Source organism: Arvicola amphibius, chromosome 15 (assembly GCF_903992535.2).
Source record: "Arvicola amphibius chromosome 15, mArvAmp1.2, whole genome shotgun sequence".
Lineage (NCBI taxonomy): Eukaryota > Metazoa > Chordata > Mammalia > Rodentia > Cricetidae > Arvicola > Arvicola amphibius.
The window spans coordinates 4,991,499-5,008,426 of NC_052061.1; the positions used below are offsets into that span (position 1 = coordinate 4,991,499).

Genomic DNA, 16,928 nt, shown 5'->3' on the forward strand with positions numbered 1-16,928 from the left:
TATTTATTTGTTATGTGTATGTCTGTGTCTGAGTATGCATACATGATATGCATACATGATGTATGAGTATGTACGAATATGCACACATGATGTATGAGTATGTACGAGTATGCACACATGATGTATGGGTATGTATGAATATGAGTACATGATATGGTGCCTGTGGAAGCCAGAAGAGGGCATCAGATCCCCTAGAACTATAGTCACAAGCAGTTCCGCACTGCCTGCTGTGGGTGGGAGAGCTGAACTCAGATTCTTGGGAAGAGCAGCAAGGATTTTAACCACTGAGCCATCTCTTCAGCCCTTAAAATCATGTCTTAAAAGTGAGTTTGTGTGGGAGTGGGGGGAATCAAACCATTTGGAAAGGTGGATCAGAGGTTCTGTTTACTTCCTGGGAACCCACTGGGACATATCACTTTTCTTAGATGTTTGGTGAGGATTATGTTATGACTGTTTTTACTCTAGTTATTATTCCTCTTTTATATGGGAGAAAAACAAGGTGCAGGGAGGTTAAGGAACTCAGCCAGAGTCACACAGTCAGCAAGCCCCATGTTGCATTGCGTCCCTGTACTGTCAGAGACAGTTCTGTTCTGCTCCCTAGGGGCAGCAGAGTCCCCTGGAGGTTGAGGAAGGGCATCTGCTCTGGAATTCTCCGGCTGTGGGGGCTGCACTGACTGCAGTATGTTGACATTACAGAGGTCCCTCGGAGGTCCTAGCTGCTGAACGTGGCTACTGGTTTCGGGCAAGCCATCCTGGAACTAGGTTTTCAAGTCCTTGGAGTTGAAACATTTTTTTACCGAGCACATGTGCATGGACCCTTGAGTCCTGAGTCCCCACCGCTCAGAGCAGCTGTATGCATGTGCATACCACACTTGAACATATATACTCTACATGTGCATGCTTGCTCGCTCGTACGCACGTGCGCGAGCGCACACACACACCCTCCCCAAAACAACTATTATTCAGCTCAAAGTTGGAAATTCCCAGTTATTCATTTATGTGTTTTTTTTTTCTTTTGGTCTGGCCTCGCCCTTCTGTGGAATGCACATCGGAGCCACAGACGAAAGTGAATGTAAGGGCCTAAGGTGGGAGAGTTGAGGCTGGCTACTATCTAGCGTCCCTGATGTTTTGCAGCGAGGGATGCACCTGCTGAGGTGGACTCTAAAACTCTGGCCATGTAACCAAGTCTAAGTGTGAGAAGGAGGCAAAGGAAGAAGAGGGGGTACGGCTTGATGGCTATAGTCCCAGGCCCTCACCCGTAGGGGGTGAGTGCAGGGGGTCTGAAAGACCTCAGGACTTTGCGCATTTATGAATCTGGGGCTCATGTTTTCAGAAACAGTGCCAAGTCGGGCATGGTGGCACACATCCCAGCACTTGGAGGGGTGAGTGGGAGGGTAGACTATCCAGGCTCTGCTCGGCAGGTGGCTCTGCTCCTCTATACCTGCTGGACTCCTTGCAGGGTAGTTAAGTAGGGAGAGGCCAGGGGAGAGAGCATCGAAGTCAACCTGGGCCAAACAGGGTGAGCTGGTCTCACCATCCAAAACAAAAGCCCTCAAAGGCTAATACATACTCCTCAAGATTTGGAGAAAGGCTTGGTCACGCGCCAGCTCTGCAGTACCTGTGGACTGGAGCAAGTCACACACCTCCATATCTTGCCCTGGGGATGGCACACAGGGTCAGGTTCTCTACCACTGAGCTGCACCCTCAGCCCGAGTTCACATGTCCTTGGCAAACTTTACTTGCATGGTAAAGCTCACTGCTGGAAAGAGTTTGGCACCCAGCCTGGCATGTGGAAACCATGAAGAAAGAATGGTCGCTATTAGCATGATTGCATGGGTTTTTTTTTTTTAGAATAACTGCCCTTTCAAACTTGGCATCGGTGGTAGGAGCTGCTTTGGCTAAGTCTAGCTTGCTAACTGAAAATAAAAATGAGAGGCCACAGCGCTGCAAAGCCCCTGGGGAGCCCTGAACCGGGATCCAAGTTTCCCCACTCCCTTCCTCTTCCTGAATCTTCATAGGATGTTACTAGTACCTGCAGCAATGCCAACCAAAAGCCTGTGGCCACATCCTGCAGGGTGGGAAGATCCTAGGACAACAGGCTGTAGTGGTTCCTTCTTGGCTGTGGGAATCAGGTCAGTAGGATGAAGGTCTGAAGAGCTCCCGCCACAGTGGATGAGCTAACTGTGGCTTGCAGGGAGTGGGGGGAGGTAGCCCCCATCCTTCAGGAACTGCAAGTCCCTGCTCCGGATGCAAATGGGTAGGAGGGAGGCCCTAGAAGTGAGGGAAGCGAAGTCATGGTCTGCCTTTCATTGATGTGTTTTTGATAGAGACAGGAGCACCAGGAAAAACATCCTTACCATAGGAAAACCAAGAGGACGATGATGGCAACCAGCAACTGATGGAGCCCAGTGAACCTGGAGCGCAGAGAGTGGGGGACGATTGAAAAGCAAAGGACAGCGGATGCACAGGCTCTAAGTCCCACTCTTAACCCCCACCTGTCACCTGCTGGGAACACAGGCCTATGGTGTTGGATGCTTCGGGTCACTGAGAAACTATAGAAAAATCAATGTGTATGTATGGGTGTCTGCATGCGTATGTTAGGTGCCTGTGGAGGCCAGGTGAGAGTATCAGATCCCCGGTGAGTTGCTTGATGGGAGTGCTGGGAAGCAAACCTGTGCCTTCTACAAGAGTAGCAAGCGCTCATGATTGCTTAGCTACCTCCCCAGCCCTATGCTGCCTCTAATTTAAGACAGACACTGAGTCTAAGATGTTATTGACGGAAACACGCCTTGATAATTAATAACTACAGAATATGTCATCCTAGCTGCTCAAGAGGTTGAGGCGGGAGGATTATAAGACCTGCCCGGGCTACAGAACGAGTTCAAGGCCAGTCCGACGATGTCTCAAAACACCGGGAAAAGATCAGGAGCACCGCACTTGCTTAGCATGCTTGAGGCCCTGGGTCTTAGCACTACTCCAAAAAGTAAAAATAAGTAAATAAATATATAAAGAGAGGAAGGATCCTGCTTTAAAAGATGTCCATCTGAGAGTTCACGAACGATACCCATAGGCTCCTGGACTTGAGCCTGCGCTGTTCTCAGTGTGCACGACAGCTCACAGTGGGGTCCTACAAATGAGTTTCCTGGTTTCTTTAGAAGAGCCGGTCCCTTCTCTCATCTTCATATGAACCAGGGATGAGCAGACACTGTAGAGGAAAATGTGGACACCAGGCAAGTGGCAGTAATATCTGGGGTACTTAGGTGGTGGTTCCTGGAAATCTGAGTAGGACCCACAGGGATCCTGAATCTTATTAGACCAACAGACCAGACATACCCACATGCATAGAGGCACAGAGAGGTGAAGGCATTGGCTCACCATTGCGCAGCAAGGCAGCCCCGAGCCAGCCCAGGGCCCAGTTCTCCTTATTCCCATCTGCATTGCCCTTTGTAAAATTCCTGCCCTGGTGCAAATGAGCTAGAGACAGGGTCTTAGAATTTGCCCCGTCTCCTATTCCCCCCGCCCCCGCCATTGTCCCCTCTCCTGGCCCTCCCTGGGCCTGCCCCAGAGAAAAGCATTCTTATTTGATTCACAAGACTTTTATATTTTATTAGTAAAATACAAAATGGCACAGACATTGGTAATGATGCTTGAAAAAGCCAAAGGACTGACCAACTCCTTCCGAAGTCCTCCCCAGATTGCCTTAGCAACACATCCTGTTGAGGAGAACTCACAAAGTCTAACAAGGGGACACACGCCCCAGCAGCTTTCTCAATAGGGAAGTGGGTGCCCCAACCCTTGAAGGCTCTACACTAAAGGAGCCCGGACAAAGTGCACTCAGGCTGCTGTTCCTCCAGCCCACAGCCTCCCACAAGCTTTCCAGGAGGGAGGGTCATCGAGGGGCTGGTTTCCTCACTCTGGAACAGAGCCAACTGTCCTGAGTTTCTACCTACCAAGGAGTGAGTCACTTCTGGGTGAAACCTGCCCACGGGAGGCTCCGAAGGTGGAGGGTTGGGGCTGTTAGGAGCAGGGTTGGGAGAGCTGCCACCAGGGACCCTGGTGGGGGCAAGGTCTGCAGGTCCAGCTCCAGCTATTGGAGTACAGGTATTGCCTAGCTGTTCCCTGTTGGACATGCCGGAGGCTTTAGCAGTCACTTTGTGCCCAGGGCAGAGTCCCTTCTAGAAAATTTCACAGGACTCTTGGAGAATGTTATGGGAGTTCTGGCCCTGCCTGTAGTGGGGCAAAGGTAAGACTGTGCTTTCAGAGCTGAGAGAGGACCCAGCCTCCTAACCATGAGGGCTGGGCACATACACGCTCAAGTCCCTAAACTTAAGTCAAGTGTGTGGCCGCTCCTGGTGCTTACCCTGGATCCTCTGCCTCCCAAGGGCTCGTCATCCTCTTCTGTGGCTTGTCTTTCAGGCAGGGCGGACCTGTGGCTGTCATCTTGGTGCGTGGAGTAGGGTGCCTAGTGAGGACACAGAGGGACCTTCTGAGTTGGCCTCTGTTCTTGCAGGTCCCCAACTCAGCCCCCATGTGGGGGCCCACAGGGTACGACCTGAACCCTCAAGTCACCCTTGCCCGTCCTCAGAGTCACAGGGTGTCAGTCCAGTGGGATGGCAGTGACCGTCAGCGTGGAGAAGGGCTGGGGGCTGCATCCAGGGATGGGGACAAGGATCTCAGAGGAAGTGACGACGTCAGGGCCATGGGGTATTGCCATCTCTGGGCCACGCTTCTTTTCTGTTACAGATGGGGCACCTTGTTCTGCAGATAGCTGAGTGGGGTTTAGACCCAGCCTTCAGATGCAGCATGCCATCACTGCACAATCTGTGGAGGAGTGCAGCAAAACCCCACGCTAGCTCATCTCCCTTCCCAGAGAACCCCAGGAGACACAGCGGTAACCTCATGCAAGAAAGGACATGACAGGGCATTGGTGGTGACAGTAGTGTGCTCTGTACAGGGGACAGGGAGAGATAGGAGAGATAGCACCGCAGCTGGCCAGGGAGGGGAAGGGGCTGGCAAGCGCAGCAAACCCAGAAGATGTGAAGAGGTCAGAGGGACAGGCAAATGGGCCTGACCTGCTGCTTGTGAGATGGGTGGACTACGGTGCTCACAGGAGACACGGGGCCTGGGAATTCAATAAATAATAGTTCACTAGGGTTGGGGTGTCAAAGGCCCCTCCAACCAGCCAGCAGCAGAGGAGTCTTTCAAATATAGGTGAGCTGGAAGGTCACCGGCTGTCTCTGATAAGGGGGTAATGGTAAAAGGTGGCCTCCAGGGCCTCAACTGGGGGCTTGGAGCACGTAGCTCCTGGAGGACCCAACCTCCCCATTCCCACTGCCTCACCTTGGGTGGGTATGAGGATGGGGGTCCCCAGGCAGCTGTCTGAATCGAACTATGGACACAGGCAGGCAGGCAACTCACACTGGCACCAGGACATATGAGTTACTGCCGCAGCTACGGGGGACATAGCGGAGGCCTTCCACCATCTCTCCCGCCATTTTGCGGGGACAGCCCTGGAGGCTCTGGTAGGCAAACATGGCCACCCCTAGACAGAAGAGCAGGCCCAGGAAGGCCAGCAGACCTACTGCCTGCCTCCGGGTGGCTTCCTGGGTGTCAGGGACAGGAGTGATAAGTACGCTTAGTTTCTGGGGGTCTGCAGTGGCATGAATGGGCTCTTCTGCCTTGGGAGGCCAACTGCCTGAAGTCACCAGGTCCCGGCTGGGGGTCCCTTCAGAGGAGACGGGGGCCACTGAGGAATGGACTATATTGCCAGGCCCCCTCTCCTGGAAATCATCAGTATGAGCTTGATTTGTTTCCTCAGTCCCTAGAGACTTCTCTGTACTGGGGCTCTGTCCCTGGACCCACGGGGGCTGGCTTTTAGGCCCAACATTCTCCTCCAGGGTTGACTGTGAACTGGTGGGTGCCTGGGTAGAAGGGGCTGTAGTGGATGGGGGCTCAGTAGCCTTCTCCTCAGCCCTGAGCCTAGATTCAGATTGGTAGACAGCAGAACTCTGCCAAATGGTGGTAGAGACAGCAGACTCCCCAAAAATCCCAGTAGTTTGAGGCTTGGCCGAAAGCCCTGCATCCTGTGCCTTGGAAGTAGAGGGAGAAGATCCAGTCACTGCTGCTGGCGGCTCCTGGGAAGTCCCCATGGGCCTCTGGGCCTCTTGGGCAATAGTAGTCAGCTCCAAAGTAAGGCCTTCCACTGTGACTTCAGGCTCTGCCAGTGCAGATGGGGACAGTCCCCTGGCGGCCAGGGTGATCCCAGGTGTCACATTGACCAACTTCTCAAACTTGCCACTATTCTGAGGCTGGGCAGCGGCCTGGCGGTCAAGGTGCTTCATGGCGTCTTGGACCCATTTCTCCTTTGGATCAGCACAGAAGTGTCTGTGCTGTCTCGTCTCCAAGCTATAAGGAAGACAGTGGCTGGTGATGCCCAGATTCTAGACAGCCAGACTGGAGCGGTGCGGGGCACTGCCCACATGCCCAGCAGGCAAGCTGTCCTGACTTACTAGTGTGAGGCATTGGGCTACTCCATCCCCTATGTCTCCTAGCCCTTGGAAGAGACATGATATGTCTGTGGTCTGGAGGGGACCACCACCACCTCGGAACAGGCATTTTCAGCCTGAGGGACTTCCCCTTTCAAAACCAGGAAAGTCCCAGGCAAATGGGAACCCTACTTCTGTATTATTGTTAAGCAAAATAAAGGGTAATGAACCTAGAGAAAAACAGAGCAGGCATCATAACAATTTCAGCATTAATAACCACATCACTGCCATAAAGGCCAGCAGCTCTGGACTTTGATCTGGGGATGCCATAGGTGTTCTCTGACACCAGCTACGTGACAAGGCGGGTTTCCTCACTCTAGAAAGATCCTGTGCATAAGCTCCGTGTCCCATGGTGATGGCTGCCCTCTGGCCCCCAACTTCCTCTTCTAGGTTTTCTCCTCAGGCTGAAGCAACTTTTCAGAGCCAAAGCCGTTCAGTATCCTCACTGGGATCTTGAGTGTGGTCTAAATCTGGAGCCTCCTGTGAGGCTGTGTATGGCTGCTTTGCCCCGACAGCAGCTCAGAGTTGATTAGCAGTCCACGCTACAACCTCTGCAGGTCATACAGCCTGCACGCGTCGCAGCCGCCACGCTAACCACGTTTAACCAGCAGGAAGATGAGGTGTGCCCAACTGCAAGGGTGCCATGTTCCCCTCTTCCACTTTCCTTAGAAGACAGAAGCAACTATTTGGGGGGGTATCTGAAAAAAGCAGTCTGTGGTGGGGAAGCAGAGAGGGCAGGCAGGAAGGCATTTTGAACCTCACTCCTTGGGGGAGCTGTCTAGGGGACAGGAAGTACTGGACTTCCGCTAGCAGAGCCCGAGTTAAGAAGGACTCTGGGCATTTCCTGCATGGCTGAGGTTGCTCAGGGGCCTCCATCAGTCCTAGGGAAGATTCAGACTGAGCAAATGGGCAAAACTCACCGTGTGCCCCAGACAGAACAAGGGACCAAACTGGCCAGGGAGAAAATGACTACTGACCGGGCCTGTTTCCTCCCCGGTGGCCCTGAGGGCTCTGGTCTTTTGCCACTTGGTGACAGCCATCCACGTGCCTTCCAAGGGCTCAGCCACCCACTTTAGTTCCTCCACCTCCTCTGCCCCTCCTGCCACCCATCTCCCAGGTGAGGAAACTGAGGCACAGAGGTAGGAAGTGATCAGGGCCTCTGGTTGACCTGCTGGAGTCTGGATCCTGCCTCTGGTAGACCACCTGGCTCAACCTCCCCATGGGATCTAACGGGCTGAGGGCTGTATAGACAGGACTCAGGCCTGAAAGGAAGCACCACCCTGGGTACTGCCCTGGACCACAGTGGACATTCCTCACCTCTGTTGTTTGTCAGTGAGGTAGCTTGTGGGCCTGCAACAAGGGCGCACTTGCCAAGGCCTTTGGCAGGAAGCCCAGGGTGAGGCGGGCAGGGGAGGGCTGGGAGGTCCCAGGTCCGTCTGAAGACCCGAGAGAGAAAGTGATACGTAATACGTACATGATGGCATGCTTGCCGCAGGATTCCTGATTCGGCCGATAGTGGATGAGCAGAGCCACAGGGATTGGTGAGGTCATCTTGTGGCATGTGATGTTGCATTTCGTCACGCCGAGGTGTTGACCTGAGTCCACAGAGGCCCCCAGTCAGTAGGACCCTTGGATATCTGGTATCCACCCCATTTCAGCCTCTCCCTATACCCGCAAGCCAAAGCCCTTGACCCACATCTGACTCACCCCTTGATAACCTGCTAGACAGCAAGAGTCTGCTCTGTGGTTGTTTTGGACTTATAAAAACAAAGCTTTATTCAAAAAGTTCCTTTTGCTTGGCATGCAGGAAGCATTTAATTTTTTTTCCAGACAGGGTCTTTCTACATAGCTCTGGCTGTCCTGGAACTCATTAATTAGACCAGGCTGGCCTCAAACTCACCAATATCCACTTGTTTCTGCCTCCTGAGTGCTGGGATTAAAGGTGTGGGCCATGGTGCCCAGCCTGGAAGGGCTAATTTTTAAAATGAAGTCATAGCAGGGGAGAGGACTCTAAGCGAGACACAGACCTGCCTACGGTTACCTGGCCTGCAAGGTGAGAGAGTGGCCCTGCCCAGTCCTGGTCCCTGGCCCATGGCCTTCCCTGAACTGCCCATCACTGCCTTTGGCATAATAAAGCATGTATTAGCCTTACTCCTCCTCCTCCTCACACAGGAATCAGGTACATGGAACAGGTAAGCTTACCTGCCTGGAACTGAGGGAGTGGGGGTCTGCTGAGCAGGTGCCCCTGTGCTTTGCAGAATGAGTTTGAGATAAGTTCAGGAGAAAAGGCAGGGGCAGAATAGGGGTCAAGGGCATGGAGATAGCTACACAGCAAAAGCCCCTGAGCAGAGGTTTCTGTTAATAGATAAACCCAATTATCTGATATAAACATTTGACATTTTTTTTCATTCTATTTCAAACCCCTTCTAAATCAGTGGTTCTCAATCTTCCTAATGTTGCAACCCCTTAATACAGCTCCTTGCATCATGGGGACCCCAACCATAAAATCACTTTCATTGCTACTTCACAACTATAATTTTGCTGTGATTATGAATCATAATGTAAATATCTAATATGCGGATGATCTTATGCGATCCCTGTGAAAAGGTCATTAGACAACCCCCAACGGGTCGCGACCCACAGGTTGAGAACCACTGCCCTCAATGTCCAGCAGAGTGTCCTGTCATCTTCCCAGTGTATACTCATGGAAAATGGGAAGAAAAACGAAGAAGAGTTAGGTTTCTAGATCTGAGTAAAGGTCATGTCGAACATCTAGAACCCAAGATTCCCCAAGAAGCAGTGTGTGGAGTGTGCAAGCTGATCTGGCTTGGTCTTTACAACGTGGGAGCCTAGTTGTTCCCCGGCTTCCACTAAAACTTGTGCACAAATACTTACACACACACAGATGTGCAAACACACTCCATCTTGCCAAGAAGGGACACAGGAGACTGGAGGCAAAGTTTGGGGATATAGTCCTTGCCTGGTATGCATGAGGCTGGTTGCCCTCTACACAACCCCTAGAAAAACTAGCCAAAGGCAAGTACACACCCGGACTTCCTAACCAATTCACCTCTGCATTGCTCCCGAGCCATGGGCCACTCACTGCACATTGTGGGAAAGGAAGCCTGGGCTGTGGGTCTGAGCTGGATCATCAAAGGCCAGGGCTAGGAGGTCCTGAACTCACTGGCTGAGTCATAGTACTGTCCTCTCTCCCCAAGAACCAGGATGTGAAAGTCACAGTTTAGGCCTGGGGAAATGGTTCAGTAGGTAAAGCGTTAGCCACACAAGCTTGAGAACCTGGGTTTGATGCCCCAGAAGCCGTGTAGAAAACCAGGCATGGCCGTGTGTGCTTGTAATCCCAGTACTGGAGAAGCAAAGACAAGCAGATAGCTGGGTTCACTGGCTAGGCAGTAGAGACCAATCAGTGTGCTCCAGACCCCGGGGAAGAGACCATCTCAAAAACAAGGTAGATAGTGGGTAATTCCTGAGGAACAACACAGGGGTTGATCTCTGGCCTACACACACACAGACACATACACAGTCCCCTACCCAAATTACAGTACAGATTTGTAACCCTCCTCCATCCCCAGTAGACTTAAGAATAATTTAGCTGCATGCTGCATGCCCCTGACCCCAAGTCCCTGTGACCGCAGCTTGGTGGCCACTCCTGCATGGGTCTGGCAGATACCTTCCTGAGCCCTGGGGTGACCTGCAATAGGAGGAGGGAAGGGAGGATGTGTGACAGGGAAGACCCCAGATTAGGATAGAGAAGACCATAGCCACCAGCAGAGCTGGCACAGAGCCACAAAGTCAGCCACTTGGCTGGGATCTACTAGGACAGCTATGTAACTGACTCGGGGTGGCCTTTCCTTTCTTCAGAACAAAATTCTCATTCCTAGAAAAAGGAGGCAGTGCTCCTGTGCGGCTAGCGATCTAACTGTACGCCAAGCGAGTCGTCAGGGACTCAGGGACTGTGTCTATCTCGTTGTCACCACGTATCTCTGCACTGACCACAACACGGGTACTCAGGAATATTCATACAATAAAGTAAGACCTCAGTCTACTTGTCGCTGCTTTAGATATATCCGCCCACCAATCCACCCATTTACTTATCCATCCGTCATCCACCCATCTTTCTATCCTCCTACTTCCTCCGTCCTCCTCGCTACTTCTACTCATCCCCATCATCCCCATCCATCCATCTACCCTACTCACCCACCTGTCCATCTGCCACTCTTTTAAAGTCCCAGCCTCCTCATCGATTTCTTTTCACCCAGTGCCTGCCACCAATCCGCTCACCAGTCATCCATCCATCCATCCATCCATCTATATCCATCTATCCATCCATTCATCCATCCATCCACCCACCCACCCATCCACCCATCCATCCATCCATCCATCCATCCATCCATCCATCCACCCACCCATCCACCCATCCATCCATTTCCTGAATCAGCCAGCACTGGCTTGAATTACGTCTCAGTCTATACACAGCCTGGAGGGAGCCCTCTGGTCTTTCACCCTGAGTGCTTTGAACTACAGATACTGAAGCTGTTTGTAATGATCACTGTTTACTGAGGCAACCAACAAATGCTGGCTCCTCCCTCTTGTGGGGGTCCTCAGCTGGGTGCTATGAGACATTGTGGGGGTGGGCAGGTAAATGGGGCCCGTCTCTTTCTTCAGAAGGGTCCCAGATCCACAGGCAGGTAAGAGGATGGGGATGAGAACCTCTCTGCTTGCACCTAGCATCAGATCCTGTGTTATCGGCTCCTATTAGCCCTCAGTCTCTGCAGAGGGCAGGTTGTTATCGCCTTCTTATAGATGCAGAAGCTGAACATCCGAGAGGTTCAGCCCCTTGCCCAGAACACAGTCTACTTCGTGACAGAGCTAGTTTAGTCCTGGTAAAGGATTGAACGTTCTGGTCAGACACACACATACTAGGCTTTACAGGAATGTGAGATAACTTTCAAACGTCAGTAATCAGGGGAGGCTTCCTGGAAGAAATATGTACTAGGTTGTCCCTTAAGGACTGTGAAGACACACTGGGTTCTGGGTGCACCAATAGAGAGGACTTGAGCCTTTTCTTATCTGGGTCCTTAATTTTCTCATCTTTAAAATGGACATGACAGTATGGAGTGACTTGAGACTAGATGTTTTTTAATGACTGGTGCATTCTGCCCTTGGGGAAGCTGTTCTCGGTGGCCATACTGTTCACGTTTTGAACCTGCCCACTCTTTATTGTGGAGGCTGATGCTGTGGACTCTATGCCAGGAGCCAAAAGTATCTGGACATCTGTAATAATAATTTTAAAAAATGCCTCTGGAAATTGCCAAATATCACCTGCAGGGACTATCACCCTAGAGCAAGCTCACCTGTTCCCTAATCTTCTTTCCATAGTTAATGCCAACATGATAGGCAAGGAGCAACGCATTTCCTACCCCAGCCCAGGAGGCTGAGACAGGAAGAGCATGAATGTGAGATCAGCGTAGTCTACATGGAAAGACCCTGTCTCAGAAACAAAAAAGAAACAAGCAAATAAAACAAGCTAAGTCCCCCCCTGCCACCTTCCTCCCGCCCCCTTCAATGTTTTTTCTTTCTAATAGACAGAACGGCTCGTTGGTTTATTTTTGTGTACTGCAGTCAAACTTCAGCTGGGCTCGTTGGCCTCTTTATTCAGTGCTGTGGTCCCAGCACCCAGAAATGTGCCTGTCACACAGCAGGTGTCCTGCTCGTGTGTGCCAAACGAATGGACAAGATGCATGCAGAAGTGCTTAGCAGCACATAAAACCTTCACCGACAGAGAAGTGGGGGAGCTCTTGATTAAACCCACAGGGCCCTGGGTCTGACCCTGAGGCTGTGCGCCCCTACCCTCCTCCACCCCCACGGAGGGTGGGGGAAGCAGGCTGCAACAGCTGAAAACAGATCTTTTCTTTTCTCTTTCTTGCCGAGACTTGAGTGGGAGGGGATGCGTCAGTGCTGGGGAGCAGCCTTGTTGGTTTGCAGGTTCGTTACATAAAGCACGGAGTGATCGGCTGGCACAGCCCTGTAGACCCACATTTGGGGACTGACGCAGATGCCCTGCACCAGCCATGCACTTGCCAGCAGCAGCCCAAAAGCCCGAGAACCCCCCCCCCCCCCCCGCTGGGAGCTCCAGGGTGGACCTAGCTGAAAACCTCATCTAAGGGGAGAAGGAGCTGAGGCTCACCAGGATTGCATCATGCCCACCATCTCCTAGCAAAGCCAGCAGATGTGATTAGGGTCCTCAGACCTCAAACATTCAGGGTCTCCTGTCCAGCCTTGCCTAGGATTTCCCCACGAGCTTAGGAAAAGTGATATCCCATTACCACCATGCACACCTCCCATAATGCCTCCTTAGACACTGAAGCCTTTTCCCCAGCCAGGCAGTGGCTGCATTGACAAGTGTAGCAGTTGAGACCAGAGAAGTCAAGACCCAGGTCAGGGACACACAGCAAGGTGATGGCAAACCGTCGTCCACCCGATTCCCACTTCCCAGTGTTCACTGTCCCCAGATATCCCAGGCCTGTGGCCAGAGCTCAGACAGCAGAAAGCCAGGCACAATTTTATTTCACTCTACCCCCACTCCCCACCCACTCATTGCCAGCTCCCTGTGGCACTGGTGATTTAGTTCCATGGAGATATTCTGGAAGCTGGGGGTTGGTTCACATTCTCCCAGTTTCACTGTGTGCCCCAAGGCAAAGAATAACCTTCTCTGAGCATCAACCTGCCAAAAGGCATCACCCTTTCCTGGCTTGCTAGCTGGTTCTCTAACCATCTCTGAGGTCTCCATCTTCCCTACATTCCCTAGGTATGTCTACACCTTGTACTGCCAGGTAGTGGAGTCCAGTAGGCAGGTCCGTGGAGATAAAATATTTAATAATCTGGGTTTGGAGGAGGTGGCCAGGATGATGGGGCACAGACAGAGGGACGATCTGTACGCCCCAACAGAGGCAAGCCTAGTAAGCTGTGGTGACCTTGACCGTAACTACTCCTAAGGGCCTTGAAAAACAGGGCAAAGGGAAGTCTGGTGTCTTTTTTGGCCTCCGGCCAGGGCGTATACAGGCTAGGTAGTTAACCGCGGTAGGAAGAACTAACCTAGTCCGCCAGTCAGGGGACTGCTCAGCTTCTCCCAGCCCTCACTCTCTTCCCCACACACCTTGTGCCCCTCCCCCCCCCCCCCCCCCCCGCCCCAGTAGCCACTGGAATGACCAGACTAGCGGGGGTCGACTCCCCCCACCACACACCAGAGAAATGCAGTCTGTACCCCAACACACTCCTCCCTTCTTCCCCAGGTAGGGTCCAGACCCACTCACCCGCCAGCGGGGTGCACAGATGGTAGAACGCGGCCAGGCGCAGCAGCCACGCGAGCGGCGAGGGAACCATGGCTGGAGTGTAGGAATCCGGTGGGCTCGGATACTGGGCAGCGTCGCAGCTCCAAGTCCCTCCGCCACCAGCTTCGGTAGCTTTTTATAATGGGCTGGCAGCCTCCGCCCCCGGCGCCCGCAGTAGGAGGCGGTGGGAGGGGAAAGGAAGAGCCTGTGGTTGCGGCTGGATTCCTCCCAGGTTGCCAAGGAACCTTTCGAGCTGAGCTCTGCTCTGGGAGCGGTGCGGTGAAAACCCAGGGGGTCACTGGATAACCTAGGTCTGGTCTAAGTGGAACCCTGAGCCAGGGACATGCAGAGCGCTGGGCCCGCCATGGCGGATCTGCCAAGCCCTTTCTTATCAGGAGGTAGTCGGGGTCTTTTGACCATGTGATGCAGAACCCCCAACCCTCACTCCTTAGACCCTCCGCACCGCCAGTGCATCTACACGGCTCAGCACAGAGCCTGGCAAATGATCCAGTCCTGCCTCCTGTGGACAGAGAGGGACACTGAGGCCCAGAGAGGGGAGGGACCATTCCAAACCATATAGAGCTTCACTGTGCAGAATAAACTTATCAGGACCAACGGAGGAGACCACAGTCGGGGACTGCTTAGGACATGGAGGGAACCCAGGCCTCCTCAGCTGTTGTTTGGTCTCTCTTGCCTTTTCCCCTACCCTTTGCCAGCTCTGCTTTCTTCCGGCATCCAGGATAGCACAACTACGAACTTATTATGGGAGCCTGGGCCTATTGGCTCTCCCTGGACCCTAGCGCAGAGCCTTGGAGAAGCCCCGCCTCCCACCACTGTACAAGGCAAGTCTGGCTAATAGGGCTCTGATCTTCTAGAAGCTTTCTCGCAGAGGCCAGGCAAGACCTAGCAGCAAGACTTGGGGTACCGCACATAACCCACTTCCTACTTTCACAGCAGGCTTCTCTAAGACAGGGGGTACACTCCTGGGAGTCTAGAACAGTCAGCTTCTAGAGCTGGGTCTGGGGCCAGAAGCGAATAGTGCTACTCTTTTTGGGATGCCTGCCAGGGGAAAAACCAGTTTGTCTAGAAAAGTGTCCCAAGCTATGGAGCCAGCTGGATCATAGCCAGCCTCTGGTCCAGACTTGGCCAGGCAGAGAGGCTGCAGCTGCCACACGACAGGACCTCTCTTCTCTCCTGCTCCCCCTGGGTGGGTGTGGGGCAGCTGGATACTTATACTTACAGAGTTGGGGACAGCTTCCCTGGCAGGGGTCAGTGTCCACTGGGGCCCAAATGACTTGCCCTTACCTGGCCAGATAAGAAGCTAGGAAGCCTCATTTTACAGCTGGAGAGACTTAGCAAGGCTTGATAAAAATGGAGGCCCAGGTCAGGTATGGTAGCTCATACTTGGAATCCCAACATTGAAGGGGCCAGGGGAGGATTGCCTGAAGTTCAAAGCTAGCCTGAGCTACATAGTTACTTCCAGTTCAGTCCACACACACACACACACACACACACACACACACACACACACACACACAAATCCAGAGACCTAGCCTCCTTTTTGTTATGTTAAGAGCAGAAGATAGGAGAAAAAGAGGTGAGAGGAGAGAGAGAAGAAAAAGGAGGGTGGGGGAAAACCAGGGAGCACTATGGGAAAATAGTGCTTGCATTTTTAAAGGAGAAGGATGTGGGAAATGGAAACCTGGAATCCCTGACTCCAGGGTGTGCTCCAGAGGAGAATCTGGAGGCAGAGAAGAGGACCTGCGGAGCCAAGTCTGGCTCTGCAGTGCTGCGCAGTGTTCGTTCTGTAAAACTGGGAAGGAATTATTAACTTACCGTGAGCCAGGCACTTTCTAATGAGGTTTCCCACGGTGCTGGAGGCCAGCTCAGCTCAGCTGCACAGCGCTCACCTAGCATGCAGAAACCCCAATACCACAAAACTTCAGAGCTCTCCACAACTAACTCATGCAGTCACGGCAACCAACCCAGGGTGTAAGACTGACATCTATCACCGTGGTGGCTCACTTTATGATGGGGTAGCTGAAGACAGGAAGTGAAAAGACAGCTTGGCCCATCTAGCTGTCTCTTGGGTGTGAGTCTCCATCCCTTGGCAAGGAACCGTTTAACAAGCAAGCGTCTGAATGTCCACACAGGGGTGAAAAGACAAAAACAGCTTTGCTCTAATTTGCTCAGTTCCAGAGACAGTCCGTGCTCCCTACAGGTTCAGCTTCTCACTTACAGATGGTCGTTGAAACCCATCTCACCCAGGCATCAAGGAGTAAATTGCAGAGATGCAGTTTGGACACAGTAGCCAGGCTTTCGGGCCCACCCGACCCAGTGCAAGTTCAGCTCTGCCATTCCTAAAGGTCTCACTAGGGCAGGGTGCAGTATCCCCATCTTTACAATGGGACACTAATGGCCACCCCAGCAAGTCTCTGGGGAGTGAATGAAGCTAAAGATGTTCTTGGTGCACGGCATGAAAGAGCAGTGGTATTTGCAAAGCCCTTGCGTGTGTCCGGAACTGTGGTAAGACAAAGAGACTCAGGGGCAAACAAATGAGCTTCAATCCTCGGCCTCAGTGAGCCCCAGCTCAATATCAGGAGGGAGATACCAGGCCTCCCAACGACTCTCAGGCTGTGGGACTGAAGCAGGAAGTAAGAAAGCAGTACGACCGACAGGGTGTAGCTCAGTGTTAGGGCGTTTGGCTGGCATATGTGAGGGCCTGGGCTCCATCCCTAGGCTGTAAAAGTAAATAAAGAAAGAAAGGAAGAAAGGAAAAGATGGGGCTGAGGTGCAGCTAGCTTATTTAGTAAAGTATGTGGCTAGTTTGTCCAAAGCCCTAGGTTTCATCACCAGAACCACAACATACACACACACACACCACACAAACACACCACACACAACCAGGTCAGGTGTGCTGGTTCACATCCCTAATCCCAGTACTTGGGAGGTTGAGGCAGGAGGATCAGAATTCAAGATCATCATCAGCTACACAACCTGTGATACATGAGACCCAGAAGGAGGAGGAGGAGAA

The 16,928-nt window shown here is 52.5% G+C and overlaps 1 protein-coding gene across 2 annotated transcripts; it reads right to left on the minus strand.

Annotated features, from left to right (window-relative positions):
- Positions 1-1,855: 1,855 nt before the first annotated feature.
- Positions 1,856-13,987, minus strand: Cx3cl1 (C-X3-C motif chemokine ligand 1). Of its 2 annotated transcripts, XR_005283328.1 has the most exons (5): positions 13,877-13,987; positions 8,020-8,140; positions 4,361-6,405; positions 2,358-3,205; positions 1,856-2,271 (listed from the first exon to the last, which is right to left on the minus strand). XR_005283328.1 is itself a non-coding variant. In XM_038312806.1 (3 exons), exons 1-3 carry the CDS (start codon positions 13,944-13,946, stop codon positions 5,415-5,417), a joined length of 1,182 nt encoding a protein of 393 aa, XP_038168734.1. In that variant the 5' UTR covers positions 13,947-13,987; the 3' UTR covers positions 3,581-5,414. The 2 variants fall into 2 exon arrangements, 1 of the variants encoding a protein (XP_038168734.1); XM_038312806.1 differs by lacking the exons at positions 1,856-2,271; positions 2,358-3,205 and having other exon boundaries at positions 3,581-6,405.
- Between the last annotated feature and the right edge of the window lie 2,941 nt (positions 13,988-16,928).